Here is a 27417-nt window from a genome sequence, read left to right as displayed (position 1 = left end):
GTGCATCTTTTTTGGTTGAATGGAGACCTTTTGGTGCCCAACTAGGGGTTTGAATCCATGTCAATCATACTGACTAAACTAATTGAGTCCAATTCAATAGGGGTGGGCATTCAAATTGGAAAATTGAAAAATCGGAAAATCAAGTTCAATTGGGCCGAAAAAAATTAGGTTGATAAAAAATCAAGTTGAGTTGAACAAAAATCGAATTGGACCAATTCTTATAGTGAAAAAACTAGAACGCTTGTATAATTTCCAACGCTAAATTTCTAAATCCATAAAGTAATCTTTCCCCAAGCCCAACTCCAAATCACTTCTCCATTCTAGGCTCAATCACCTCCATTTGCATACAATTGGGCTATTTGTGAATTTGGCATAATCAATCGAGTGCATTCGGCAATAGAGGACTGGTACCTCGGTAGGCATGTCGGCTGCCAAAAGGAAACGCTCCAAAGACACTAAGACAAGCCCTTAGAATACGAGTGACATCACCACCTTCTTAACCTACAGAAGGAGGACCTCATTCCGAAGTAGTATCCGCCCGCTGATGCTCTTGACTATCGAACCTAGAGCCATAGACACGTGTCGCTACCAAGGTGATTTGCACAAAGTCCCACATCGAAACTTTGTACAAATTCTCAGTTTCACTTCCCTATAAATAAGGAACAATGCCCAATTAAAAAGGGTAATTATTTTTTACTATTACTCTACCAAAATTACCATATATCATACATTCGCTGACTTAAGCATCTGAGAGCCTTTGGCAGGTACCACACCGGTGCCTAAAGCTTGACGATTGCTTCTTCTTTATTTTCTTCTACAGGATCCCTTTGTGTTGAAGATTCATAATCTTCTCGCCTTGTTGAAGATCCAACACTCCTACACCTAAGTTGACATACCGAAAAAGAGCATCAACAATTTGGCATTGTCTATGGGAAACGACTTCTACCAGTTTCGCTGGCTCCATCTCCTATTCGACCTTGTCGTCTCTTCTACCTTTCGCACTCTGCAATGTCGAGCGAAGCTAGTCTTGACACCCATTACCACACCCCACATGTGGAGTCATCTCGAAGGAAACCTTTGAGTGATGCACACCTCCAAGCTGAAGAGGAACGCTTTCGTGCTGATGTTGCCAAAATGATAGAGGGCTATGACCACCTTCGTACCAAGAATGCTAAATTGGAACACGACTGCCGAACCTTGAAGCGTAACTGGGAGAATACTCACCACCAATTCACCAAGCATGACCTTACCCTGATACTCAAAGTGCCTAGAACCTCAAAAGGAAGGATGGCTACTAACGCTCCTTCAATAGTGGGAAACGTAGCAGACACTCTAACCATCATCAATCCGCGGCAATAACCCCCCAAAGACAAACGATCGTGTCCTGCTCCCCTTTGAGCCTAAGCCCAAGTTCGAAGTGTTCACCACACTGAACACCACTTATGAGCATGTTCTGGTCAATGAGGCACCTATTATACCCAAACCCCCTTCCCAAAGACCTACCATCGAAGGTGGTCGTAGACCTCTATCATTTTGGTGACATCGGCACGAAGGCGCTCAACTTCAGCTTGGAGGTGTGTGTCAGTTGAAGGAGTGTTGGATCCTGCAGAAGAAACTAAAGAAGAATCAATCGTCAAGCTTCGGACACCTGTGTGGTACCTGCCGAAGGCTATCCGATGCTTAAGGAAGGGAAAGAAATGAAAACAAAAACTGTAAACACTTTAAAGTAATTTTAAAAAATAAGGGTTGTTTTGTAAAATTATTTTCATTTTTAGAAAATAGAAAATGAAAACTTACTAAACAAGTTTTCAATTTTCCATTTTCAACAAAAGTGAACCGAAAAAACAACTGGAAAAAAAAATGGTTATCAAACATGCTCTTCAATTTAGGAATTCTATCACGTAGGAACTATCATTCCTTGGTTTAGAAACTACTTCCTCTTTCACAATTTTGGTTAGCTGGGTCCAACCATTCGATTTCAAAACGGGATACCGGTGTATTACTTCTAAGGTTATCATTTAATTTCCCTATTATTTGTATATGTCGTTGAGTCAGACTGCATGAGTGAAATGGACGTGGTCAGCTTTTTGTATTTCGAGACCTCTTTAGGCGCATATAATGGGACTTTTGGGCCTCGTTCTAGCCTTTTGGGCTCTTGGTCATTTCTTTAAGTAACGAGGGCTAGTTATTCGACTCTTTTTGGCAAACCACGTTTATATTTGATATAACTATTTAAAAATTATCTTTACCCTCTTAACTATTTTTAAAAAGGATTTACCATTGCCTCTTAGTTCAACGGGATATATATATATATATATATATATATATAATATTTTTTTTTTTATGGGAAGAGGAAGATGTCTTAACCAATGTGGAGACGTGGAAAAGAGAATTTTATCTAACGTTGGTTGGATTGGGTGGAAGTTCGTCTGTGTACATCCGCATCCAAGTAATGCGAAGTGTAAAGCAAGCAAAGCAAAACAAAGCACTATGGGTCTCTTTTCTAAGCAAGCAATTTACCTATCCAGTCGGTGAATGCGCGTGGGATAGAAAAATTAGACACGGTGTCGCTGTCTAGTAGCGGAGTGGTCAGTGTCATCAACCAAATGAATTGTATTTAATTATTCAATAAAAAAGAAAAGAAAAATACGGAAAGGGAAACAAATCGCAAGCCACAAGATGAATTCAATACAACTGTGATCTGTCTGTGATTGAGAAAATAAAACAAGCACCGTCACCCATCAAATTATTGAGTTAATATAATGCAACGGAAAAAGTCCAAACTGAGTCCACATTTTCCTTTTCTTTTATAGGAATAGGAGGAGGCACATGAGATTACAAACAAGCTAACAGCATCGAAGCAACTACTTGTTTTGTGAATTGAGAGTTGCTTTTTGTCCCAGACTCAGATCTGGTTCTGGTTCTTGCTTTGGGTGTCGGTGGTGTTTTGACTTGTGAGACAAGTGACAACTCCTCTGTCGGTGTCGGCAGTGTTGAGCTGAAGCTATGAGCATGTACGGCAGGGACCCTTGGGGTGGCCCGCTGGAGATAAACACGGCGGACTCGGCCACGGACGACGACCGGAGCCGGAACCTGCAGGATCTGGACAGGGCGGCGCTGTCGTCGCGGCCGTTGGATGAAACGCAGCAGAGCTGGCTGCTGGGGCCCTCCGGGGAGCAGAAGAAGAAGAAGTATGTGGATCTGGGATGCATCATTGTCAGCCGTAAGATCTTTGTGTGGACAGTCGGGACGCTTCTGGTCTCCGCCTTTCTGGCGGGCTTCATCACCCTCATCGTCAAGACAGTGCCGCGTCACCACCGCGGCCGCCCTCCCCCCGACAACTACACACTGGCGCTCCACAAGTCTCTAATGTTCTTCAACGCCCAGCGATGTACGTTTTCTTTGTGCCTTTATTCTTTTTATTTATCTTTCTTGTTTCTAAATTCTACATTTGGGTTTGTTGTTTCTAAAATTCTAAATCTGGGTTTGTTGTTTCTAAATTCTAAATTTGGGTGTTAAAAGTGTTTGTCAGATTTATATATATATAATAATAATAATAATAATAATAATAATAATAATAATACTAAATCTGGAAAATTCTAAATTTGGGTTTGTTGTTTCTAAATTCTAAATCTGGATAATTGATTTGATTTGATTAATTGCATTCTTCTTGATATCTCGATCATCATTTTTTCATTTTTCATGAACTACTAATAATAATAATACTCTGATATGATATGATATCACAGCGGGAAAACTCCCAAAACATAACAATGTGTCGTGGAGGGGTAACTCATGTCTTAAGGATGGCAATGATGCATCCACCACTTTTAAAGATCTTGCGGGTGGTTTTTATGACGCCGGAGATGCCATCAAGTTCAACTTCCCTAAATCCTTTGCCATGACCATGCTCAGCTGGAGTGTAATCGAGTACAGTGCTAAATATGAAGCTGCTGGGGAACTCAACCATGTGAAGGAAATCATTAAATGGGGTTCTGATTACTTTCTCAAGACGTTCAACCATTCTGCTGATTCCATTGACAAGCTTGTTGCTCAGGTTTCTAATGCATCCACTAGTCTCGACTCTACTGCCATTTTGTGTTTTCCTTCTCATTGTCCATTGCTAATCTACTACTTTTACAGGTTGGGGTTGGATCTACTGCTGGAGGAAGTACTACTCCTAATGATCATTATTGCTGGATGCGCCCTGAGGACATTGATTACCCCCGTCCTGTGACTGAATGCCACAGTTGCTCTGATCTAGCCGCCGAAATGGCTGCTGCTCTCGCTGCTGCATCCATAGTTTTTAAAGACAACAAGGCCTATTCACAGAAACTTGTCCATGGTGCGAAAACACTGTTCAAGTTTTCTAGGGATCAGCGAGGCAGATATAGTGCTGGTGGTAGTTCAGATGCTTCACTCTTCTATAATTCCACCAGTTATTGGGATGAATTCGTATGGGGTGGAGCTTGGATGTATTATGCTACTGGAAATTCTTCTTATCTTCAGCTTGCAACAACTCCGGGTCTTGCCAAACATGCTGGTGCCTTTTGGGGCGGCCCTGATTATGGAGTTTTTAGCTGGGACAACAAGCTTGCTGGAGCTCAGGTATGCTAATAGGAGTTTGTAGTGTTCGTGCTTTGATATGAGACCTGAAAGATTATATAAGTAATATGTATTACTATCTTTAATTAGTTCTATGTTCATTAATCGGGTGTAATCCTTTGTAACTTCCAAGTGTCAGCCACCCTTCTATATCAAATGTTAGATCACAGTTGGGTTATGAACTGTACAATTTTAGTTTATATTTTTCATTGCCAACACAATCTTAAATTCTTTTGACTAGGTGCTTCTGAGCCGTTTGAGGTTATTCTTGAGTCCTGGGTATCCGTATGAAGAAATTTTGAGGACATTTCACAACCAGACTAGCATAGTAATGTGCTCGTACCTGCCAATTTTCACGACCTTTAACAGAACCAAAGGTACGATGTTTCCTACTCCATAATGTTTGGGTTCTGTGATTAATTGACCTCACGAGGTTCCACAAGTGGATTTATGCATGTATGGGATCTAACATCTTAGTGACCTGCCACAGGAGGCTTGATCCAGTTGAATCATGGAAGGCCACAGCCTCTTCAATATGTAGTCAATGCAGCCTTCTTAGCTACATTGTATAGCGATTATCTTGAAGCTGCCGATACACCTGGGTGGTATTGTGGACCCAACTTCTACTCTACTGATGTCTTGCGTGAATTTGCTAAAACTCAGGTATGTATACTTTTTTTTAATTTGCTTTATATCCTTTAAGAAGAAAATAATATTAGGGCTGCTTACACCTCACACATATAAAGAAACTCATGTTGAGACATGATGGCCAATAACTTGTTTTTCCCACTGCTTTGGCAGATTGATTACATCCTTGGCAAAAATCCCCAAAAAATGAGTTATGTCGTGGGCTTTGGTAATCGTTACCCCAAACATGTCCACCACAGAGGAGCATCCATTCCTAAGAACAAGATCAAATACAATTGTAAAGGGGGATGGAAATGGAGGGACACTTCAAAGGCAAACCCAAATACGCTTGATGGTGCCATGGTTGCCGGGCCCGACAAACATGATGGTTTCCGTGATGTTCGTTCTAATTACAACTACACAGAGCCGACCCTTGCTGGAAATGCAGGTTTAGTAGCAGCGCTTGTTGCTTTGTCGGGAGAAAAAAATATTGGGATTGACAAGAATACCATTTTCTCTGCGGTTCCTCCAATGTTTCCAACTCCACCACCACCTCCGGCACCTTGGAAACCATGAGATGCTGAAGTGGTCCCGGTTGTTTTAAGTATGTTGTGTGACTTACGGCTAGATGATTTTGCTGCAGTGTTAGACTTTGGAGCTTATATCTACTTGACATAAAAACAGTAACTCAGTCACATGAAGATCAAGAGATGGGCGCAAGGAAGTAAGGATGAAAGCACTAGACGGACGTTGAGCGTTTATTGGGCTGGGGGCAAATCGTCAACTCAGACTAGCACGAGGAATTGATAAATGTCTATTTGATTGGATTTTGTGATATATACAGTATATATGTATCGAATGAATCATGTATTCTTTGAAACATTGAAAGTGAACAGTTTGAATGTGTTGACAATAAATTTAAATTTAGAAGTCAGTTTTCCATGCTGCGTCAAAGGTGTCTTCTATTTTTCCCTTCTATCTCTCTTTAATGAGCTGCAATTAGTTCTTCTCACATGTCTACCTGTAATTCGGTATTTGCATGCATGAGCTCTGCTACTTAGGACAAAGAGGAGCTCTGCTACTTAGGACAAAGAAGCCTCTTAACAAGACTGCGAAAAGAACGAACCATTAGAGAAGCCAGGCTAGAAGCCTCTTAAAAGACCGGCAACGGCACTTGCTCTTCGCACTTTCACAGTTGAGGGAGGTAATTCAGAAGCCACAGCTGTTATGAGTTGCCCTCCAACTCTAGGGCAGCAAGTGACATTTTTGGTATTATGGCGAGTAATGTGCCACATGAATCAGGTTCTTTTATTTTTTTTCCTTTTCTTTTCTGGTACCTACAGCTACAGAGTTTCGGTTAACAGAAATCCAAGTTGAATAAAGGCTTTCATGGCTCTTTCTTTCTACATGTTGGCTTCCTAGACCTAGTAGCCTATCACCAACTTATGGAATGAACTAGAACTTTCCACTTTTACTCAGATAAATTCTGTACGTTACTTAAAATGCACGGCCACCTTGAATACTTTGGTTTTCCCCTGCTTCTTTGCTTTATTCTCCTCTTTCTTTTTTATTTCGAAAACTGCTTTATTCTCTTCTTTTTCCTTTGCTTTGGAATAGGGCATTCTTTGTCCCCCAAAATCAAAATTTCTCTACTTATTCAAAGTCCACAATCAATTAAGGCAACACTAGTTTGCGTCCCAACTTCAAATGCTCATAGCAATCTTTTTGTCTGTCGATTGATCATATTGCTCCTTTTTTGGTGTGAAGAGGATATGGCAGAAGAACTTAACAGCTCTTTAGAGTATACATCAACATGGGTTGTTGCAGTTGTTTGCTTTGTCATTGTTCTACTATCTCTTTGTGCGGAGCGTGCTCTTCATAAACTCGGAAAGGTATCCAAATTGTGCCCTTTCTCATATCATGGTTACAATCATTACAAGAGTTGCCTCTCTAATCTTTTAGTTTTTTTTTTCTCTCCCCCACTCTGGAAAATGCTACCCTTATGCCATAATTTTTTCTCCTTAATTCTTCTTCAAAGTCGGGAATATGGTGGCACCAAATGCTGCCTATGTAAAGAGCTTGGATTTTTATAAGTGTTGGCAACTTGGAGCAGGGTAAAGCACATAAGTAATGGGTCATGGGGATATGCCATGCAAATCAGATAAAACTTCAGTGTTCCGTATGGTACTGGTGGATGAAGTTTGTCTTTCGTTGTTGGCCATCATTGGTACTCGGAGAAAACCAACTCCAGTAGTCAGTTGCACAATAATAAGTAATTAATAAAATATAGTAGTTAAGTAGAAGCTAGTTCTTGATCTTCTTCCGTAATCACCGTACTGCTCCTCATTCAATCTATAGAATTCTTAGCAAGTGGTAATGCACATATGTGAATAAGCAGGAATGTGTTGGCAGGTAATAAATTCCAAAGGAGAAAAACTAATCTCGAAATTTCAATTGTGTTAGAAAATTTTAGGACATAAGTTTTGGGAGCTTATCTAAACATGGAAAAGGTGCGCATGCACAGTTTAGCTTTGTTTATCCAAAATTCTTTAAAAGTGAGACTTTTTTCTGCTTTCAAATATCATTGATGGGCAACCAGTCACATAGCATTCTTAGCTCTCTTTATAATAAAAAATTGAACTCATAGAACATTCTGTAAGGGGTTGTTTGGGCACAGTACTAGACTTTCAAGTAAGTTTCTGTTTGGTTTCATGTTTTGTTGTGTTGGAAATTCAGTACTTGAAGCATGAGAAACAAGACGCCCTATTTGAAGCACTACAGAAACTAAAAGAAGGTAAACTATCTTTCTCTATGCTGTTTATCTTTTAAGGCGTCATGTATCTTCTTCATTGTATGTCATTGCCATCTACATAATCCATCAAGAACATGTTAGTCATAAGATATAAGCTGCAGCCTGCATTGCCATCTCATCTCATTTCATCTTGTATGTTGCCTAATTAAATCAGTACAGCCTAATTTGTTGTAGTTTATTAAGCCTAATCATTGTGTTTCCTATGTCTGAAACAGAATTGATGCTTTTAGGGTTCATTTCCCTTCTACTAACTGTATTTCAAGGTTCCATAAGCCACATATGCATCCCCTCTTATCTCGCATCTCACATGCTTCCATGCAAGCGGGAAACTTCTGAGGGAAACAACCATGAACATTACTCTCTTAATCCATCTCTAAACAATCGGCGGCAGCTTTTGTCTGCAGAAACAAATTCAGATCATTGTCTGAAGAAGGTACTGTATTGTTAGTACCTTATTCAATTTACCATGACTTACAATGTTTGTAAAATAGATGTAGTGCTTGTGTGTACATTACAAATGATGGAACATGTGAACTATGCCTTCTGTCTTCATCCGTCTGACCCCATATTTTTGACAAAACAAGTTACAGGAGAATGCATCTCAGACTGCATTCCTTAAACTGCAAAAATATCTGATCTATTGGCTTTGCCACATAAACGGGCCATTAAGGAAATTAGATAAAAACAGGTTACATTTTGTACAGGCATGTATCTGAGTTTTGGCGTTGTCATCATTAGAAGATTCCATTGGCACAGGTACAGGCACATATATATGCAAGGTGCCATTGCTATCATAGGGTAATTTAATCCTATGGTTCCATTTAAGAAAGCATGAACCTTCCAATGATGACAAGGTGACAATTATCATCACAAACATTAACAATAATGCTTGTCCTTTTTCCTTTTTTCTTAGGGGAAGGTTCCGTTGTTATCATTGGAAGCACTACATCATCTACACATCTTCATCTTTGTATTGGCAGTTGTTCATGTGATCTTTTGTGTCACAACTATGGTTCTTGGAGGGGCAAGAGTAATGCATCTTCCATAAATTTTACTATTTGGATGATTGTCTGAAGTTGCAGTGGATATAATTTAAATCTCTACATTGTAACATATACGGTTTACCATATGTAGATACGCCAATGGAAGCACTGGGAGGATTCTGTCAGGAAAGGGTAATGTCAACTTAAATTTCCCAAGTCTGTTTTAGCTAATCGAAGTGCTTTCATTCATTAAATTGGATATTTGAATTTACTATTCAGTGCAGATCCAACTAGTCGTAAAAGAGTTCGTGCACATCATCATGAGTTCTTGAAAACACGCGGAGTTGGATATTGGAGAAAAGCGGCTGTAATAGGTTGGGTGGTGAGTTTGCTCTAGTTTTGTGTTTGCAAATTGTTATGGAACTGTATATAGTTCTTAACATTCCTTCAGGCTTTATATTATTTAGATTCATATTTAAGGTTGATGAATTACTCCAAGAGCCAAACCACGAAATATCTTTTGCTCATTTCCTGAGGACGATTTATTTTCTTGATCTCAATTGTATTCTGTTTAATTCATTCCTTCCCTCCTGACTCGCAATAAATTTACTATTAAAAAAAAAAAACAAATTCCAAATGCAAATTGTAATGACAATCCTCGCAATTAGAAGATCAGAATTATTATAATATCTTGATGAAAGTACCTGAATATTCTAAGCGTATAATGAATTAAATAAAATATAAAGACTGTACCATGATATGTTCTATCTTGTTTATGCCTGTGCTGATTAGTTTTGGATTGTTTATTACTGTGTGTTCTGGTAGACGTCATTCTTCAAACAATTTTACGGCTCTGTCACTAAGTCGGACTACATTGCACTGCGACAAGGGTTCATCAAGGTCAATATCCCCTTATTGTTTCTATGTGGTTCACAAGTTTCTGTACAATTTCTGCGTTTTTCTTTATCAAGGTTAAAGGTTTTCCCCCAAGGGCATGTTGTTAGTTACTGAAAATGCACGGGACTTACTCTCAGTTTCGTTTCAGGAGCACTGCCCTGGGAATCCTGATTTTGATTTTCACACATACATGATGCGGACACTTGAAATTGACTTCAGAAAAATTGTTGGGATAAGGTAAATTAGAAAACCTTTTGAGTTTTACTTCTTATTGTTAAGCTTTAAGCTAGCTGTGTGTTAAGATTCTCGTTTGGTCGGAACTGTGTATTAAGAATCATTATATTGAATTTTATGATTGTCAACTAATAAATATTCGACTCGACCCTATGTAGCTGGTACCTATGGCTGTTTGTTGTGCTGTTTTTGTTGCTGAATGTGGAAGGTAATCTTCTCAATCTCAATGTGAGCTCTTATATATATGTGTACTCTCTCACTCAAATCATAATAAAGAGAAAAATTAAACTTATGAATTTTCCAATCATAATGTGCAGGATGGCATACGTACTTTTGGTTAGCGTTTTTGCCGCTGATTGTGAGTGCCTTAAGGTCCATTAATTTCAAGTGGAAGTTAATAATTAACTGACTGACTATGGGAGGAAATGAAATCATCTAATAATGTTTGTGTTGGGTGCATGGGCTGACAGCTTCTGCTTCTTGTGGGCTCAAAGCTGGAGCACATAATTACCACTTTGGCTCAGGAGGTGACAGAAGGGACAACACAGGTTGATCAAGAAGCAAGAGTGAAGCCTTCAGATGAACACTTTTGGTTTAACAACCCTCGCATTGTCCTGATTTTGATCCACTTCATATTGTTTCAGAATTCATTTGAGATTGCTTTCTTCTTCTGGATTTGGGTACGGTAACTAGATATCTTACAATTCTTCGGTAGGTTGTGCATTAATTTCTGCATTGATGTGATGATCAGCTTCACTGCTTTGCAGAGCACGTATGGAATTCATTCATGCATTATGGAGAAGTTGGGTTACATCATACCAAGACTTATTATGGGGTAATTCTATAACCAAAGAATTGGAGAACACAAAAAGCTGAATATGAAATGAACTACTGCTTTGCTTTGCTTGCTTATGTTATGCCTTTGTTCCATCATTCTCTGCAGTGTGATTGTTCAAGTGCTTTGCAGTTACAGCACCCTACCGTTGTATGTTATCGTCACCCAGGTTAGACACCTCTCTCTCTCTCTCTCTGCTTGTTTTTCCTTGTGTCTTTGTCATTTCACTTGTACAAATTCTCATTTTTATCTTTACTCATGGTATGATGATGATGAAGATGGGTACCATGTTCAAGGAAGGAATGTTTAATAAAATGGTACAAAAATGGATTGGTATGTGGGCTGGAGATATAAGGAGTCAACATGAGAAAATAGACGGCGATGGATCTGTCTCAGAGAGGACAGAGATGCGCAAAATGGTGAACATAGAATTATCTCAAATTGTTGATATTACACAACAAGAAACAGTTGCCACCCAAGAAACGGTCCCTCATTTCCAACCGCCATTTTCATCGTCTCAAGCTCAACTTTCCTCGTGATTATCTATTTTATTCATTTAATTTCATGTAATGTAATGTAAGCCTATACTTAAATTAATTATGTGCCCAGCCCAAATAACATATTTCATTGTCATTCAATTGTCTGCGCTCATTCGTCCGAAATAAACCATGAAACTAAGCTTGCTTTGCTTACATCAAAATACTGCATCCTCCCCCACCTTATTACTACTATGCGTTCTTAATCTCTCTCTTGCAATAGTACATTTCACAATTATGAGATGCAAGAAGTGGCACTCTACCACACAAGAAAACTTTGTTACAACGAAGATAATACTATTTTACTATCCCTGCCAATAATGCTATGCCACATGGAAGTGTTATCACACGTATCATAGCGTTATTGGCCGGTATGGAAAATAGTGCTATCTCCATTTCATGGAAGTCTTTCTCCTACCACACACATTTCACAATTATTTTGCCATATAATATAATATATGTCAGCTCCTAGTGGTCTCCCAGGCGTTGGATAATTTTAAACGAAATCCAATGGTGAATTTGCCGTGTGCATCAAAAATGACATCCCTGATCCAATTGATTTTAAGTGAAGCAACACACACCAGAAGTCATAAAGATGCTTTCACATTACGATATTTACAGGAAATCAATCGAAATATCCAAATCTCTAGTTCTGCAGCTAGTCGAGAAGGCTCGCGGCAGATCAGAAAAATAAAAAATAAAAAATTAGCTGAGAAGTCCCCTCCATCAGAGTATCTTCTTATGGCATTTGCAGCAAAGAAACCAGGTAGATAAAAATATGTAACATCCACGCGACCACAAAGTATGCGCACTGTAGTTCAAAATTTTCTACATTTTATACACAATAGTATCAATTTTTTTTTTCTTTTCTATATTTGCCTATTTGACATAGTTACAAAACCTAACCCCCCCTTCTTCCCCTAAAGGGGTAAGACATAAAACATCGCTAACAAATCCACTTATCTGCCATCAAATTCCCCTGGGTGACCAGGCTACCATGTTCCTATATGCTTAGGTTTTTCAACAGGAAGCTTTCTCCATCTCTAAACTGCCATGGCCCGAGGCAGATGCTTCCACTCCACTAGTTTCTTCTTCTCTTTTAAGCTTGTTTAAAGCATTTTTTGCATAAACAGTAAAAGCAACCGTGGTTATAATTGCAACAATTAAGGATATAATGTTGTATACGATCTCAACTGTAGTCAAGTGATAGTTCCCATACTTAACATCTGCAAATGTCCTTATTAAGCGACCACTGCACAAGAAAATAGCAGAAATGGTTGAAAAAATAGTTTATATTTTATTTCTAAAGATCAACATTTGACTGGCAATAGCCAAGCATGGTTAGCTGAAACATCTCATGGGTATGCCTTGTGTGCAAATGTATGGATATCAGAACGAACTTTACTTTGACAAGATTTACCACTAATACTTAACAGGAATCAGAAAACATAAAGCATTAAGTTTTTCTTCAGTAATAAATTCCCTTGGAATTTGATGGTTCAAAAGTCATCATAGACAGAGGATAGAGAACCGACCTGTAGATGTAAATGAAAGCTTCTGGCACCATTCCAGCAACTGATCCGCATAAGTAGGGCCAAAATGTCATACTGGTAACCACGATTGCATAGTTGAAGATTGTGTACGGAAAGGGTGAAACCCTAAAGAGAGCAACCACTCGAAATTGATGGAACCAACTACCTTCCCCAGCAAGTCTAATCATTGCAGCATTCCGGGGCCATCTCTTTAACCATTGCTGCCCACATAACCAATGACATATCACAGGCATATAAATGTAGTATTATTTTAAAACATAAAACAAAAATGAAAAAGAAAAACTCTCTTCAACAAGTCATCATCAGTTAGAAAAAAATGAAAACCTTACATGGATGCGGTCACGGAAAAACAGACCAATCAAATATGGCAGGACCATCCCAATAGTTGTTCCAACCATGATTATAACAAACCCGAAGCCATAACCAAAAATCATTCCAGCCAACCACATGGAAGGGCCAGAAGGTATTAAGACCACAGGGAACAAAGCGAGAGAAGCAACAAGAACAAGGGCAAGAACAGGACGGCCAAAGGCAGTGGCTTCCCACTGCAATATTGGCAAGAGAACCTGCCATATATTAAAAAGCTTCAGGTATTAAGAAAAAATATAAGCTTTTGAATCCGCTGAACAACCAAACAAAGTATATAATTACAAACAGGACAATGGTGAGTTGACTATAACATGTTATATAAGATCCAAGGAAAGAAGAGTTAATAGGAAATACCTTTTCAAAAAGAAATGGCATCCCCCATTTTAAGAAAATGAGAAGAAATATAATGATAACAAGGCACCCAGCTAAGGCTCTAATCCACCACAAAAAAGATTTAACTCTTGTTTCTGATTGTGGCTGCAAGATATCAGCTTCTGCCGTCCTTGTTTCGTTGGATATAACCAGCCGAACGTATTCACTGTCTTCCCTCACACGATACACTGAGGTTGAATGCTTCCCTAACTCTTCAGAAGTGTTTGTCATCATTAATGAGACCCCAGAGGCAGTAGAAAGCGCTATTAAATTCAACTGAAAATTATTAAAGTGTCAAGTAAGATAAGATACACATATGAAACCCTTCCCATATGAGAAAAGTTATATGAAAATGATCAGAAATTTAGAGGGGGAGAAAAGGTGAGATATTCAGCATCGAAATTTAAATGAGAATCCTGAACCATTCATGCCAAGGGCAAGTACTACCTATATCACACACTAAATCATATGATATTCTATGAGAATTCCACTAGTGACAGATGTAAGAAGGAAATCGGTACTTACTATATCTAGATTTTATCTATTACAATTATAGTTTAGGAGTTTGATGATTAGGGGTTTAATTATCTTGTCATTGCAGTATTTATTCCCTTACAGCCTTTTGTCATGTGATTGCTTAAATGATAGGCAGTTCTATAATGGAGATTTAGAGTTCTTGGTGTATGATAAGAACAAAGGCTTGAGTTTGAACTGCTTTGCCTCTCTCCTTCTCCTCTATCTATTTTAGTTTTTCTTCCCTAGACCCTTCTTTTTCCTATTTTATTTTGGAATTATAGCAAACTTCAATGTCAATGATCACTGTTGTCCTTGGAGCACGACCATGTGCAACAATCACCATGTGTGAAGCCCCGATGACAAATCTACAGGGTCTCATGTGTAGCCCCATGCACCATAACCCAGCCAATACCTCTTTCATTGGCCATCTCTGACTGTTGTTCCATTGAACTCAAAACAATGTGCACATGGCACCAGATTCAGTCTCACCACTGGTTGTCGTATCTGCTCCTCTGTGTCTTGTTTCGATAAACCAAACATATCAATTGGCTACACATCCCCGATATTCTTTTGGTCAAATGCCACCAAGTTCACATGTGATAAATCCAATCTGAATCTTCTGGAGTTACAAGAGTGACAGTAATCACTCAACATTAACTGAAATTTCCTAACTCACAGTACCAAGAATTTCTTGAGAACTGATGAAATTACCTTATTCTGCCTGATACAAACATGATCCAACCTTGTTATGCTCAAATCAAACACAACACCCAGTTTAATCTCAAACCAGCTTTTACAAACAAGAAGGAAAAATATAGTTTTGTTGCAGCCATCTTCAGAATTGAGTTTTTAGCAACTACAGAACAACTTTGGGCTTTTGTTCACCCTTCTTAAAGCCATCAATGCCTAGTTTACCTAGTCTGGAGGATGCAGATCCCATGCAAGAAAGACAGTCGCTTTTATTCCCAGATCTTGATTAGCATCAAACCACTCTTGTCATGGAGAGGATCTAATGTTGACAATTATATTCTTGTCATTGAGACTCTCACCCATTGATTTCATAATTCCTTATCAATTTAACCGTGCAGCTCAAACTAAAGAATTGTTGATCTTGTAGCTTCCAAAATCAAAACAAAAACCATTAATGTTACAAAACCTGAACACAAGTTTCATACAATCTGGGAAGAATAACGGCGTAGGTGCAACCATGAAAGTGAAGAAATTAAGTACATCATGTTTGTATCGTTAGAATTAGAATTTAGGACTTACTTAAAATTTAGACTCTTTGAAAAATTTAATTATTATGTTTTTGCAGTATATATTAGTTTTTAGGTATTTGATTACTTTGAGATTGTGTACAATACAAATAGACCTTATTGTAATGGATTTTAGAGGTTTTGGCATTTTGACTTAAAATGCAGAGCACTTCTCTTTCTTTTTCTTTGTCTATCCTAACTTCTTATTCTTATATCTATTTCTCTCTCTTCTTCTCCAGATTCATAGACGAAATGCTCAGATAATTTGCAATAACATCATTAAATACATAATCAAGGGCAACTGGGTAAAGCAGAATAAGGAATGTTACTACTTTGGTGACTGTCCAATGACACCTTTGACAGCCTAAAAAAAAAATCAAGATGCTTTGCACCTTTGACCATAAAGTGTCAACTTTAAACCCCTCGCTTCTCTTGAAAACATTTTGTCTCTCCCCTCAACTTACCAGTCAAAGAAAATAGTTTCTGTTCTGATTTTGATTAGCATTTTCAAAATCAGTAAACACAGAATAGTTGCAACAAAAGGGGCAAAAGAAAAGGGGATGATGTTAATCATTTTCATGAAGTGAGGAAGAGAATAAGCCACTTACAGGAAACTGCCAGAGGCGCTACTCTTCTACCTTATATCTCTATGTGCTAAGTGCTAAGTTGAACGGCACAGCAAACAGCAGCTTCATCGCATTTGGATAAATAATTGATATAGTACGCTGTGAATACATGTTTGAAAAATTAGAGTTTGCATTTGCTGAAGTAAGAATCCCTGAAGTATATATTTTCATTACCCGACCTCAAGAAAGTGGAATTTAAGAGCAAGTAGCAGAAATCAACGACTGCCCAAGATCATAGATAGATAGATAGATAGAAAACATTGATGCTTGTCCTGAAGACAACTAGGGTTTCGTATCACAGCATGGGAAGCACGAATTACTGAAATTAACAAGCGGAAAAGAAAAGAAAATAATCAATCTACGGACTTTACCTACGGCTGTTTCTAGTGGAGCCGAGCTGAGGAGTTTGATTGAGTTGGACCACCGCAGCCGGAAAAGCTGTCTGCTAGCAGTCGGCGGGATTGCTAGTTGTTGCTTTGTTCCGAAATTATCCTTTTCAACCACCCCACGCCAGGAGAAAGTGCAAGGTCTCAGAAACCAAATAGAAAAGAGTAAATAATATCTTCGTGTTCAGTAATATCTCTTCGTTTTCTTTCAATTTACTTCTTTATAAAACTTATTATGCGTACGTGGACCGTGGACCGAGCAATGGCATAGTCCGCCAACCCAACATGACTTTTTGTAAATTGGTCAACACTATACCTCAAAATTTTTTCTTTCTTTCCAAGAGTCACTCTACCTCAAATAAATTACAAAGAGTGTTATTAAACGAACTTTAAAATTAATTGAGTACATTTTAATATTTTAATTAAAAAGTTAAATACTTTTTTAATCACTCGTTTTACATAAAAATTCAATTTGGTCACTAAGTACAAAATTTAGCTAAATTGGTCACCGTGTTTTCCAAAATTTACAATTTATAGACATTTTGTTATCTTTAGTTCAGTGCAATTTTTCATTTTTTTTAGGAAGCACTTCAATCTTCTTCCTTTAACTCAACAAGTTAGGTATATTATGTTATTAGGGTTTAGTGTGAGGGTGGAAGAGACGATGTTATGAATGAGGTGTTGCTATGTCCGGTGGAGGAGATGACGAGGGTGATTCACAATTCAATATATCTTTTTTTGTCATTTTATATTAGAGTAAATTAGTAATTCAATAAATGGTTTGGTAGTAGGGTGTACTCGTTTAATTTTTGGGTTCGTTTAGCAGCACTCATTAAAAAATGCAAAGGAACTTATAACTCAAGAATCCTTGCATCCGAGGTCCTTTATTGGAATTTCACTCCCACAATATCACTTGTATAAAAAAAAATAAAAGAAAAGAGGTCCCCTCCCAATAGGGGTAGGCATCAATCTGGCTGAACCAAACCGTAATTACCGGTTTGGTTTGGGTTTGACCAAGAAAAATTCAAATGGTTTAAAAACCGAATCGGATCGTATATGGTTTGGTTTGGTTTTAAAATTTTGTAAACTGGCCTAAACCAAATCGGACCGTTTATGTGTATATTTATTTATTTATATTATATTTTACATGTGTAATTAGGGGTGACAATTTCTGATACGACTCGTTACACAACGCGAAACCTGCATGAAAAAAACACGACCAGAACTCGCACGATTAATAATTGGGTAATTTTCAGGTCAACCCATTGTGACATGTTTATTAAACGAGTGGGTTTCGAGTCAACCCACCAACTCGCTAAAATACATGTTTAACCCGTTTATTAAACGGGTCATGTCAGTCCGTGTAATACCTTCCAACCCGCTAAAAAATGTAAGAAAATGGAGACTTAAACACACAAGGGGTTGGCCCGTTATACAACTTGAAACATGCACAGAAAAAACACGACTTGAACCTGCACGATTAATTATTGGGTAATTTAATAGTCAACCCATTATGACCCGTTTATTAAACGAGTGGGTTTTGGGTCAACCTGCCAACTCACTAAAATACCTGTTTAGAAATTGCATTTGTCAAAATATCTGCGAATTGATCCTCAGACTTTTCGAAAGGAAACTTAATCACTTTAGCTTTGAGCTTCTGTTTGATATAGTGTCAATCTACCTCAACATGTTTGGTACGATCATGTTGAACTGGATTATGTGTAATAACTATTGCAGTCTTATTGTCACAAAAGAGATTCATTACAGATGTAGGTCTATACCCAAATTTAGCAAGCAACCTCTTTAACCAAATGAATTCGCAAATTCCTTTAGTCATACCTCTGAACTTGGCTTCTGCACTGGATAAGGCGATCACCTTCTATTTCTTGCTTTTCCATGTAACCAAATTATCTCATATGAATGTGAAGTAACCGGATGTGGATTTCCTATCTGCTATACTTCCTGCCCAATCTGCATTTGTGTAACCATCAACATTCATATGACTATGTTTTGAGAACATAAGTCCTTTTTCAGGTGCAGACTTTAAATATCTAAGTATCTGAATAACAACATTCATGTGGTCTTCACTCCGAGAATGCATAAATTGGCTGACTACGCTCACCGCATAATCAATGTCTGGCCTAGTATGAGACAAGTAAATCAATCTTCCCACTAACCTTTGGTATCTTTCTTTGTTAGTTAGAACTTGATCCGGGTATTCTCCAAGATGATGATTTTAAACAATATGAGTGTATACAGGTTTGCAATCTAGCATTCTTGTTTCTGTCAATAAGTCCAAGACATATTTCCTTTGAGAAAGAAATATACCTTGTTGTGATCATGCCACCTCAATCCCCAAGAAATATTTGAGTCCACCTATATTCTTTATCTCAAATTCAGTAGCCAAATAGTCTTGTAGTTGAGATATTTCATGTTTATCATTCCTCGTAATAATCATGTCATCAACATAGATTACTAAAGTTGTTACCTTCCTTTTTTGATGTTTCAAGAACAAAGTATGATCTGATATGCTCTGTCTGAAACCATTGTTCTTCATTGCCATGGTGAAAAGCCTAAACCATGCACGTGGTGACTGTTTCAATCTATACAACGCCTTTCGTAATTTACATACTGTTCCAATCTTAGTAGTATTATATCTAGGAGGAATGTCTATATACACCTCCCTCGTGAGTTCTCCATGTAGGAAGGCATTCTTTACATCAAACTGGTGTAGTGACCAGTCCAAATTAGTTGCGAGGGACAATAAGACTCTGACTGTGTTCAATTTTACAACGGGTGCAAAGGTTTCTTCATAATCTACACCATAAGTCTGTGTGTACCTTTTCGCCACAAGTTTTGTCATGTATCGCTTGATAAATCCATTATCGTTGTGTTTTATGGTAAACACCTATCTACATCGGACAATATTTTTTTTCCCATGGTAAGTTTCCAGTGTCCAAGTTTGATTCTTCTTAATAGCTTTCATCTGTTTCTTTATAGCTTGAACCCACTTAAGATCTTTAAATGCTTCAGCAACCTTGGTTGGAATTGAATAGCAGACAACTGATGCACAAAGGCCTTGAGTGGTTCAGACAGCTTTTCAGTAGTTACATGATTTGCAATTGGATACTTTGATGTCTTGCCAATGTCAAGTGAATAACGATTTGGTGTCTTTCCACGATTCTGCCTAAAAGGTAATTGGTATCAAATAGATTTATCCTTTAAATTCACAAGTGCAGTAGGAGTAGTTACCTTAAGGATATTCTCAGGAGATTGGTCTATTGGTACTGTTGAGTTAGAATGGGGGTCTTCATCTTGTTGTTCTGTATTGTTTGTAGGTGTGGGACTCGGATCAGAAACATCTTTGCAGAGATCAGGTGGGTTAGGCGATTGATCACTATGAATGAGCAATTGATTGCTTTCCGGTAGAGAGTAATCTTGTGCTCCAAACTCGGGACTATCGATCATTTTTGTATAGAGGAAAATTTCTTCGTTTTCCAAGTTGCTCCAATTCTGCTCTTCACTTTGTATATCTCCATGAAGCGTAGAATTGGAGGATGGGTTATGGAAGAACAACTCAGATTATAGAAATGTCACATCCAAAGTAACATAGGTACGTCGGGTAGGAGGGTGATAACAGCGGTAGCCTTTATGATGAGTAGCATAACTCACAAAAACACAATGAGCGTGCATATGGATCAAGTTTGCTAGGTTGATTTTTGTGGAGATGAACGAAAGCCACACATATAAAGATTCGGGGTGTAAATACCAAAACAGAAGGCAGGGGCCCATGTTGTGCAAGCACTTGTAAGGAAGTTTTAAATGTCAATACAATAGAAGGCATGCGGTTGATCAGGTGAACTGCGGTGACAATAGCATCATTCTAGTAATGGAGAGGAACATGAGCGCCAATCAGAAGTGCTTGGGCGGTTTTAAGAAGATGTCGATTCTTTCATTCAGCAATATCATTTTGTTGTGGTGTCTGAGGACAAGTCGTCTCATGGAAAATTTCATGTTGTTGGAAGTAAGCCTGAAAGTCATGATTGAAAAATTCTCCATCATTGTTTGAGCTAAGAATTTGTATTTGAGCATTGAACTGAGTTTTCATTTGTTTGTGGAAGAACTGAAAACGGAAAAACACTTCGTTTTTATTCTTCAGCAAATAAAGTCATGTCATCGAACGCTAGAAGGAGCAGTGATAGGTGAAGGTCCTCAAACATCAGAGTGAATTAACGTAAACGGAGTAGTACACTTGTTCGTACTCAATGAATAGGGCACACTAGGGGTAGGCATTCAAACTGACAAATCGAAAATTCGAGCCAAACCGCACCGAAAAAACCAAAAAAAATTAAGTTGACTAAAAAGTCAACAACCGGTCAAAAAATCGAACCGGACCGATTCCAATTTCGGTTCCATACCTCTAAATATTAATTTAAATATTAATGTGTACTTAGATCATACGGTATACTCAGTTAATTTTAAAATTCGTTTAACAACACCAAAAAAGCCCTAAAACTTGTCACAAATAAATAAATAAATGAAACTTCGTCCCGTGATAAATCTACTTATACAAGATAACTCGTCTGTTCCCACAGGTCACTTGGAGGAAGGACGCTATTGGGAACAACTCCTGTACCCTTTACTCTGTAGGAGATATTTTTGAAAATAGGGCATCTTTCCTCAAAACAGGTCTAGATGGAGCAGAGCCAAAATATAACAGGCAACAAATTTTCCAAGTTGCCGATGCCAAATCTGTGGGGTCGTTGATAAGGTGATTGGGTGCTCTAACATGCACCAAAAGATCCAGATGCTAAGCAGCCTCGAGCTCATGGAGATATGATAGGGAAAAGGCACATCAAAGACGGCAACAAATTACACCGTGCTTCTCTAGGCATGCTGTATTAACCAAATTCTATTTTACTTCCACAAACATTGCATTCAGTAAACAAAGGTATATGAGATTTTGTGCTAAGAACAAATTACTATGTAATGAGGAGAAAAGAAAAGAAAGAAAAAAAAAAATTGTGCTCCATCAGAGTTGTTTCTTTAATCCTCTTCATTGTCAGAACTTGCATATGCTAATCCTAACAAACTTTTGGCTGTAGTTTTCCCTTCACACTCGCCCTTTATTCTGTGTGACGACGACACATGCACTTTGTCCTTCACTTGGTCATTTTCAGACTCAAGATTTGTCGAAGCACTAACAATCAAATTTTGGTGGGACTGATTACCATCGGATCTGCTTGAAACTTTATGCCGCTTGGGTTTAATTTCGATGACCTTTTTCAGTAGATCTTGCTGTCTGCATTTCAAAAACCAAAAATACACACATGAGAAGAAGTAGGGAACTTGAACATGTCAATCAGAAAAATCACTGGCTATAGCATGTCAGTTCTATTATTTGGTTTGAAGATAGTCATACCTGATCCCACTCTTTTGCTTGGGCTCAACACGAAGTGGCAAGGGAACCGATGCAGGTGAAGAATCTGCCAGACTTGCAGCTTTGTGTTCATTGGTTAAGGAAGACAAGAGAGAAGAGGGAGAGGAGAGAGATGTAATAATCCAACGTCTGGAACCACATGACAATAATCACCATTCAATCTCACAAATTCTAATGCAATAGTTTGTCATGACATGAGGACAGCACCAAGGGAGCTAATAATATTTTACCAAGACTGGGAAATATTCAAAATATTATTTCTGAAGCGGTCATTAACATACAGTGTTAATGAAAGTAAGTGTGTGTGTATATATATATACATATATATATATATATATATATGTTAAATGATTAAAATGAAGCAAAACATACAGATGAATTGAGTTAGGCGGGACATGACAATTAAGATTAACTGAAAAGAATCACATAGAGGAATAAGATAAACGATGGCATTTAAGTTCTACAGGAATATGCACTAAAATGCTCATAACCAACAACTTACGTGCAGACTATGCATGCAGAGAGACTAGAAGAAATTTCATGAAAGGATATCTTAAATGCAGCAAATGCTCGCTTCTCAGTGCGGCGAAGGAGGCGCTCTGCATCCTCCTCAGCTTCCATCTGCTCCTTGAGATATAGTAGGTCATCACTGTCCAAGGCTGTATACTCAAACTTACAACAGATTGCGATAAAGTAAAGAGCTAAACAAACACAGATTCAGAAAGCAGTTGCCTTGTGCCTGGATACACACACACACAAAGCGAGAGAGAGAGAGAGAGAGAGAGAGAGAGAGAGAGAGAGAGAGTATACTCAAACTTACAACAGATTGCGATAAAGTAAAGAGCTAAACAAAACACAGATTCAGAAAGCAGTTGCCTTGTGCCTGGATACACACAGGCAAAACGAGAGAGAGAGAGAGAGAGAGAGAGAGAGGTACCGCCTCGGCCATGAAGGTATCCTCCGCGTTCTCCTGCAACCTCTTGCATCTGGCTTGCATCAACCACCCAGTAGAAGAAGCCAAGATCCCTGCCAGGGCATGTTATCAGAAAACTCCCCTCTCAGTTTGAAGCAAACAGTCATAGATGTGAGTGAGGCTCCCCTCGAATATTTGGGTTTACCAATGGGAAAACTGTGCCTTAATAAAGAGCAATGTGAAAGTCAGTGGTTGGCAGGGGCGTGGGGCTATTGAGTAGTGTTGTGGCCACTCAAATATTTGGGTTTACAAATGCGAGGTAATCCGAGATCCGATAGGTTCTGGAATATCGAGAACGTTGAGAGGCGTTTGCAGAGCTGGAAAGGAGCTCTCTTGTCAAGAGGGGGCAATTTAATTCAAGCAGTTTTGGGAAGTTAACACTAATTCTGTGAAGGTGCAGTCTTTTGTGGGCAGGTGTAGGGGAAAACAAAACAACAGTCGTGTCCAAGGTACATGAACAACAGACCTATCAAGATTACAGCATTCCAATCTAAATAAATAATACGAAAGCTACTCTAAATTCTAACAAAGTACAAGCCCACAATGACGTGCATAATCGAATCCGATCCCACAACTTCTCAACCTCATCCCCTTTAGAATCCTCCAAAACTCTCCTAGTTCTCTCCCCCCAAATCAATTTTCAATGACTAACTAATTCTAGTTGCCCTTACTAATAAAAAGCATAACTGAACACAAAGATGTAGAATAGCTATCATTCATATAAGAGATCTCAGCACTAAGCAACTAACGCAAAATATATTTCATGATACAGAATTTGATAACTGCAATAGCTATCATTTCATATAAGAGATCTCAGCAGTAAACAACTAATGCAAAATATATTTCACGATACATAATTTGATAACTGCAATTATATGGATTAAGAGAAATAGGGATCTAGCCGAATAAATATTCACTGAATATAAAAAATAATTATAAAAAATATTCAGCTAGATCCCTTAAGAGAAATTCAGCTAAATTTTATAAATGTAAAAAATAATAATATTATTAATTTGGGGCTTGAATATTTGTGAGAAAAATGTAGTATTATATGGATTAAGAGAAATAGGGAAATAGTGAATATGAAATGAGAGAAGCATGTTATAGGTGAGGTTGGATAGTAAGAAAGAATAATATAAAACAAGTACAAGTGCTAATAAATAAAAAAACAAACAAAAAGAGTTCACAACAAAAGCTGTGGCGTGGGTGGTTAGGGTGCTGCCCATCATACAGGAGTGCATGGTTTCAAATCTTGATGTGCACGAATATTTTTCTACCATTTTGGTGAGGAGATTAAGTCGTGATATTATCGAAAATGACCAATTAAAGTGTCTATTGGAAGGAAAATATCGGATCCCAAAATTTCGGCGAAATATCAACGATAAATAAAAAAAAACCTGATAAATAGATAGTATACTGCTAAAATATTGGCCCTAAAAAAAGTGAAATTATCGTCTAAATTGTCTATATTTAAGACTGATTATCATGAATACTATTTTGGACGCTGATAGCAAAAATTTGATGTCAAGCAATGAATTTCCAACGTTGCCTAAAAGCTCTGAAGGCCTAAACGTATGAATGCCAGTGGTGGTGGTGGGGAGTGCACAATTTTGGCTAATTTCATCCTAACAATTTTTTACTAAGCGCAGTGTAGAATCCAAAAAATGGAATTGTAACAGTTGAAATGTTTAGCCAATTAGATATCTGAGAAAAAATAGATTACAAATCCCATAATATTAGAATTGAAATTGAATTTTCAAATGAAATTTTATTTCTATCGAAAGAATGCAAAACTTGAATCCTATTATTTCCTTCTTCCAGAAGCTAATCAGCGTCAAATAAAAAGAGAAGAAGAAGAAAAAACAAGAAAAAGACGGAAAAAATGCGCTAACCTTGGCAACCATGCGTTGGAATGTGATGTCTTCATCGTCTATCTTATCTTTCCCTTTCCCCCCTTTCTTATCTGCCACAATCAGTTCAAGAATGATTAATTGATCAAATTAAAACCGGAAAACATTTAACAACTTGAGGAAAAAAAAAAAAAACCTTTTGGGTCGGAGAGATTGGTGTACTCTCGAACTTCTCTGCCTGCCATTGCGCTCACTTTAAAAATAAACGATATATGATTATGACAAATTCTTAAAGCAGAAAGTTTCTCTTGATTCAGAAGAGTAAAGCAAAAGGCTGCACCATAAATAAAACAAGGAAGAAATTTCATAAAGCCGCAGTAATACGATAATACAAAGATCAATAAAAATTTCAAAATCCGAAAGTAGGAGCTTTCTTTCTTCCTCTCGCTCCTTTTTTTTTTTTCCAAGTAAATCCATTTTTTTTACTAGCTCTCTTTCTACATATCGAAGATTTGGTCCCATCCACCTTCACATTCTCAGCCACATCATCATACTTTTCAAAGTGATCCCATACCTCTGATTTTTCTATGGATGATTATCTAGTCCCGGAAGGAGGTAATTGTGGAAGACCACTCTGTTGAGGTGGTTTTTGGGCTTAAGGTTGGGACTGAATTGGTGTTTGGACTTGAGGTTGGGGAATTGGTATAGTAGGTGACGGTGATGATGTGGATGCACAAGAAGAACATGCGTCATTGCCACTAGGCAAGTGTTCAAATAGGTTCATCTATCCTTTAATAAAAACAGAAACTAAACAATAAAAACAGACCTAGCATGCAGCATAACCTATTTAACAAAAAGAAACATATACATAATTAATACAGCAGCATAACAACAGAATAGCAGCAGCAGAAACAGAACCTAGTAGTTTCACAGAACCTAATTTCATAAAACAGAAATTAATTTAGCAAAACAGAACCGCCAAGGACAGAACCAAATAATCACAACAGTATAATTTAACAGAAGAACCTAATTGGTAGCAGCCCTAATTAGTATAATGAAACTAACAGTTCATAATTTCTTTGTCAATTTCAAATAAGTATCACAACACAGCATAACCTAATTGGTAGCAGCCCTAATTCGACAACCCTAAACCCTTAACAGAAAAAATTATATCATCACATCAACCTCAACCACCAAATCGACAAGCCTAATTTAAAAGAAAAAAACTATAAATTTAATTTAGAATAAACCCTAAATTCAAAGGAAGATGATGCTCTCACCTTTAACTGATAAAGAGAGAAACCCACAGAAGAAATCGCAGGAGAGGAATAGATGTTGTCGGCGATCAGAAACTGAAACTTAGAAACATAGAAAAATCGAGATAAGAAGAGAGAGCAAAAAGAGAGTTAGCGGAGCAAAGACGCGACGGAGAAAAAATAGAACAGATAAGAGAGAGAGAAGCTAACCTGCGTGCAGGGCTTGAGGCGGCGCGGTGGCTGATCGACTGAGAGTGAGAGGATCGGAGTAGAGAAAATAGAGAGAGAGGGGGTTTCGGCGGAGAAGAGAGAACCTGCGAGAGAGAGAGAGGAATGAAAACCTAACCTCACGCCTTGGGCTGATTTGGGTGTAATCTTGTGCTTCCCGACCTATTGTAATCTCTACAAACATCGAATTAAAAACTGCCACATGCGTTAAATAGAATATCGAATTAAACTTGTGACTGAAATGGCTTTTATTTAATCAATGTATTTTAGGAAAAATAGTATCATTATTTATATCATTGTTATGAACCTAGATATAATGGATGCCTACCATAGCAAATTATACCATACCAAGAAATACCTACCATGATTCACCCCAATGACCCATCATTGTAATTATAAAATATTAGTGAATAGTGTAATCATATGCCTATAAATACAAAGCATCAAGTATGAATGAAATACAATTGTTTTCTATTCCTCTAAATTCTCTCCACAATCCCCTAATTTTATAATACGTTATTAGCACGAATATCTTTAAAATACCAGCTGAAATATTCGATCAAATCCTTACCTTTCTCTCTTCTGTTTTGATAATCTTCCAAAACTCAAGAAGGAGAAACATGTGCCGACATCAACGCCATGGTGGATTGTATGTACACACCAAAGTTTCTATTTCCTTTTGTTCCAATCTATAGTCACAACTAGTAGAAAAACATGTTGATAGAGATTTTGGAGATCCCATAATAGCAACATATCAGAAAGGACGATAAGTGCTGAAGCCTCTTGATGAGAATAGCAAACTCACCAAAAAAAGGATAAGCCTCTTGTTGATGCTCTTTTTCGGAGAGGGTCAACTTAGAGAGAAGTGGATTGTCTTCAGCAGTGGAGAAGGTGAGGACCTTCGGTAAAGGGCTAACCTGCAGAAGACAAAGTAGGAGAAGCAACCTTTAAGCTTCGGACACTATTGGTGCGCAAATCTCACGGCCTGGTGCTCCGGGTCGAGGGGATGTGCGTTAACACGTGACGTCCTTCTTTTGAATGCGGTGCGGTTGTACATCGGCGT

At 38.0% G+C, this 27417-nt stretch overlaps 4 protein-coding genes across 14 annotated transcripts; 2 read left to right on the top strand and 2 right to left on the bottom strand.

The window, feature by feature from the left end:
- The first annotated feature begins 2604 nt into the window (after positions 1–2604).
- On the top strand, positions 2605–6186 carry GH9A1 (glycosyl hydrolase 9A1). The gene is made up of 6 exons (XM_016792215.2): positions 2605–3391; positions 3750–4057; positions 4144–4608; positions 4847–4982; positions 5096–5268; positions 5407–6186. Exons 1-6 carry the CDS (start codon positions 3007–3009, stop codon positions 5806–5808), a joined length of 1869 nt encoding a protein of 622 aa, XP_016647701.2. The 5' UTR covers positions 2605–3006; the 3' UTR covers positions 5809–6186.
- A 509-nt stretch (positions 6187–6695) lies between these two features.
- On the top strand, positions 6696–11626 carry MLO13 (Seven transmembrane MLO family protein). The gene is made up of 14 exons (XM_016791909.2): positions 6696–7124; positions 7969–8026; positions 8260–8477; positions 8958–9074; positions 9179–9219; positions 9307–9409; positions 9853–9927; positions 10073–10161; positions 10317–10366; positions 10476–10516; positions 10629–10838; positions 10926–10993; positions 11102–11162; positions 11272–11626. The coding sequence occupies exons 1-14, from the start codon at positions 6735–6737 to the stop codon at positions 11530–11532; spliced, it is 1782 nt and encodes a 593-aa protein (XP_016647395.2). The 5' UTR covers positions 6696–6734; the 3' UTR covers positions 11533–11626.
- A 650-nt stretch (positions 11627–12276) lies between these two features.
- Positions 12277–16727, bottom strand: LOC103318925 (SNARE associated Golgi protein family). Its single transcript, XM_016792501.2, is given in 6 exon segments — positions 12277–12563; positions 12565–12781; positions 13065–13282; positions 13412–13648; positions 13806–14086; positions 16593–16727. Coding segments are annotated over 5 exon segments (966 nt in total). The 5' UTR covers positions 14058–14086; positions 16593–16727; the 3' UTR covers positions 12277–12521.
- A 4781-nt stretch (positions 16728–21508) lies between these two features.
- Positions 21509–26495, bottom strand: LOC103318923 (ankyrin repeat protein). 11 transcript variants are annotated; one of them, XM_089046759.1, is made up of 8 exons: positions 26337–26495; positions 26151–26228; positions 25067–25204; positions 24913–24983; positions 22985–23033; positions 22550–22706; positions 22030–22176; positions 21509–21909 (listed from the first exon to the last, which is right to left on the bottom strand). In XM_089046759.1, the coding sequence occupies exons 3-8, from the start codon at positions 25113–25115 to the stop codon at positions 21654–21656; spliced, it is 729 nt and encodes a 242-aa protein (XP_088902885.1). In that variant the 5' UTR covers positions 25116–25204; positions 26151–26228; positions 26337–26495; the 3' UTR covers positions 21509–21653. The 11 variants fall into 11 exon arrangements, with proteins under 11 accessions (XP_088902885.1, XP_008218593.1, XP_008218597.1 ...); XM_008220371.3 differs by having other exon boundaries at positions 25067–25123; XM_008220375.3 differs by having other exon boundaries at positions 25067–25108.
- Between the last annotated feature and the right edge of the window lie 922 nt (positions 26496–27417).

Source organism: Prunus mume, linkage group LG2 (assembly GCF_029339155.1).
Source record: "Prunus mume cultivar Tortuosa linkage group LG2, ASM2933915v1, whole genome shotgun sequence".
Classification (NCBI taxonomy): Eukaryota; Viridiplantae; Streptophyta; class Magnoliopsida; order Rosales; family Rosaceae; genus Prunus; species Prunus mume.
This window is presented reverse-complemented; position numbering and strand designations above follow the sequence as displayed.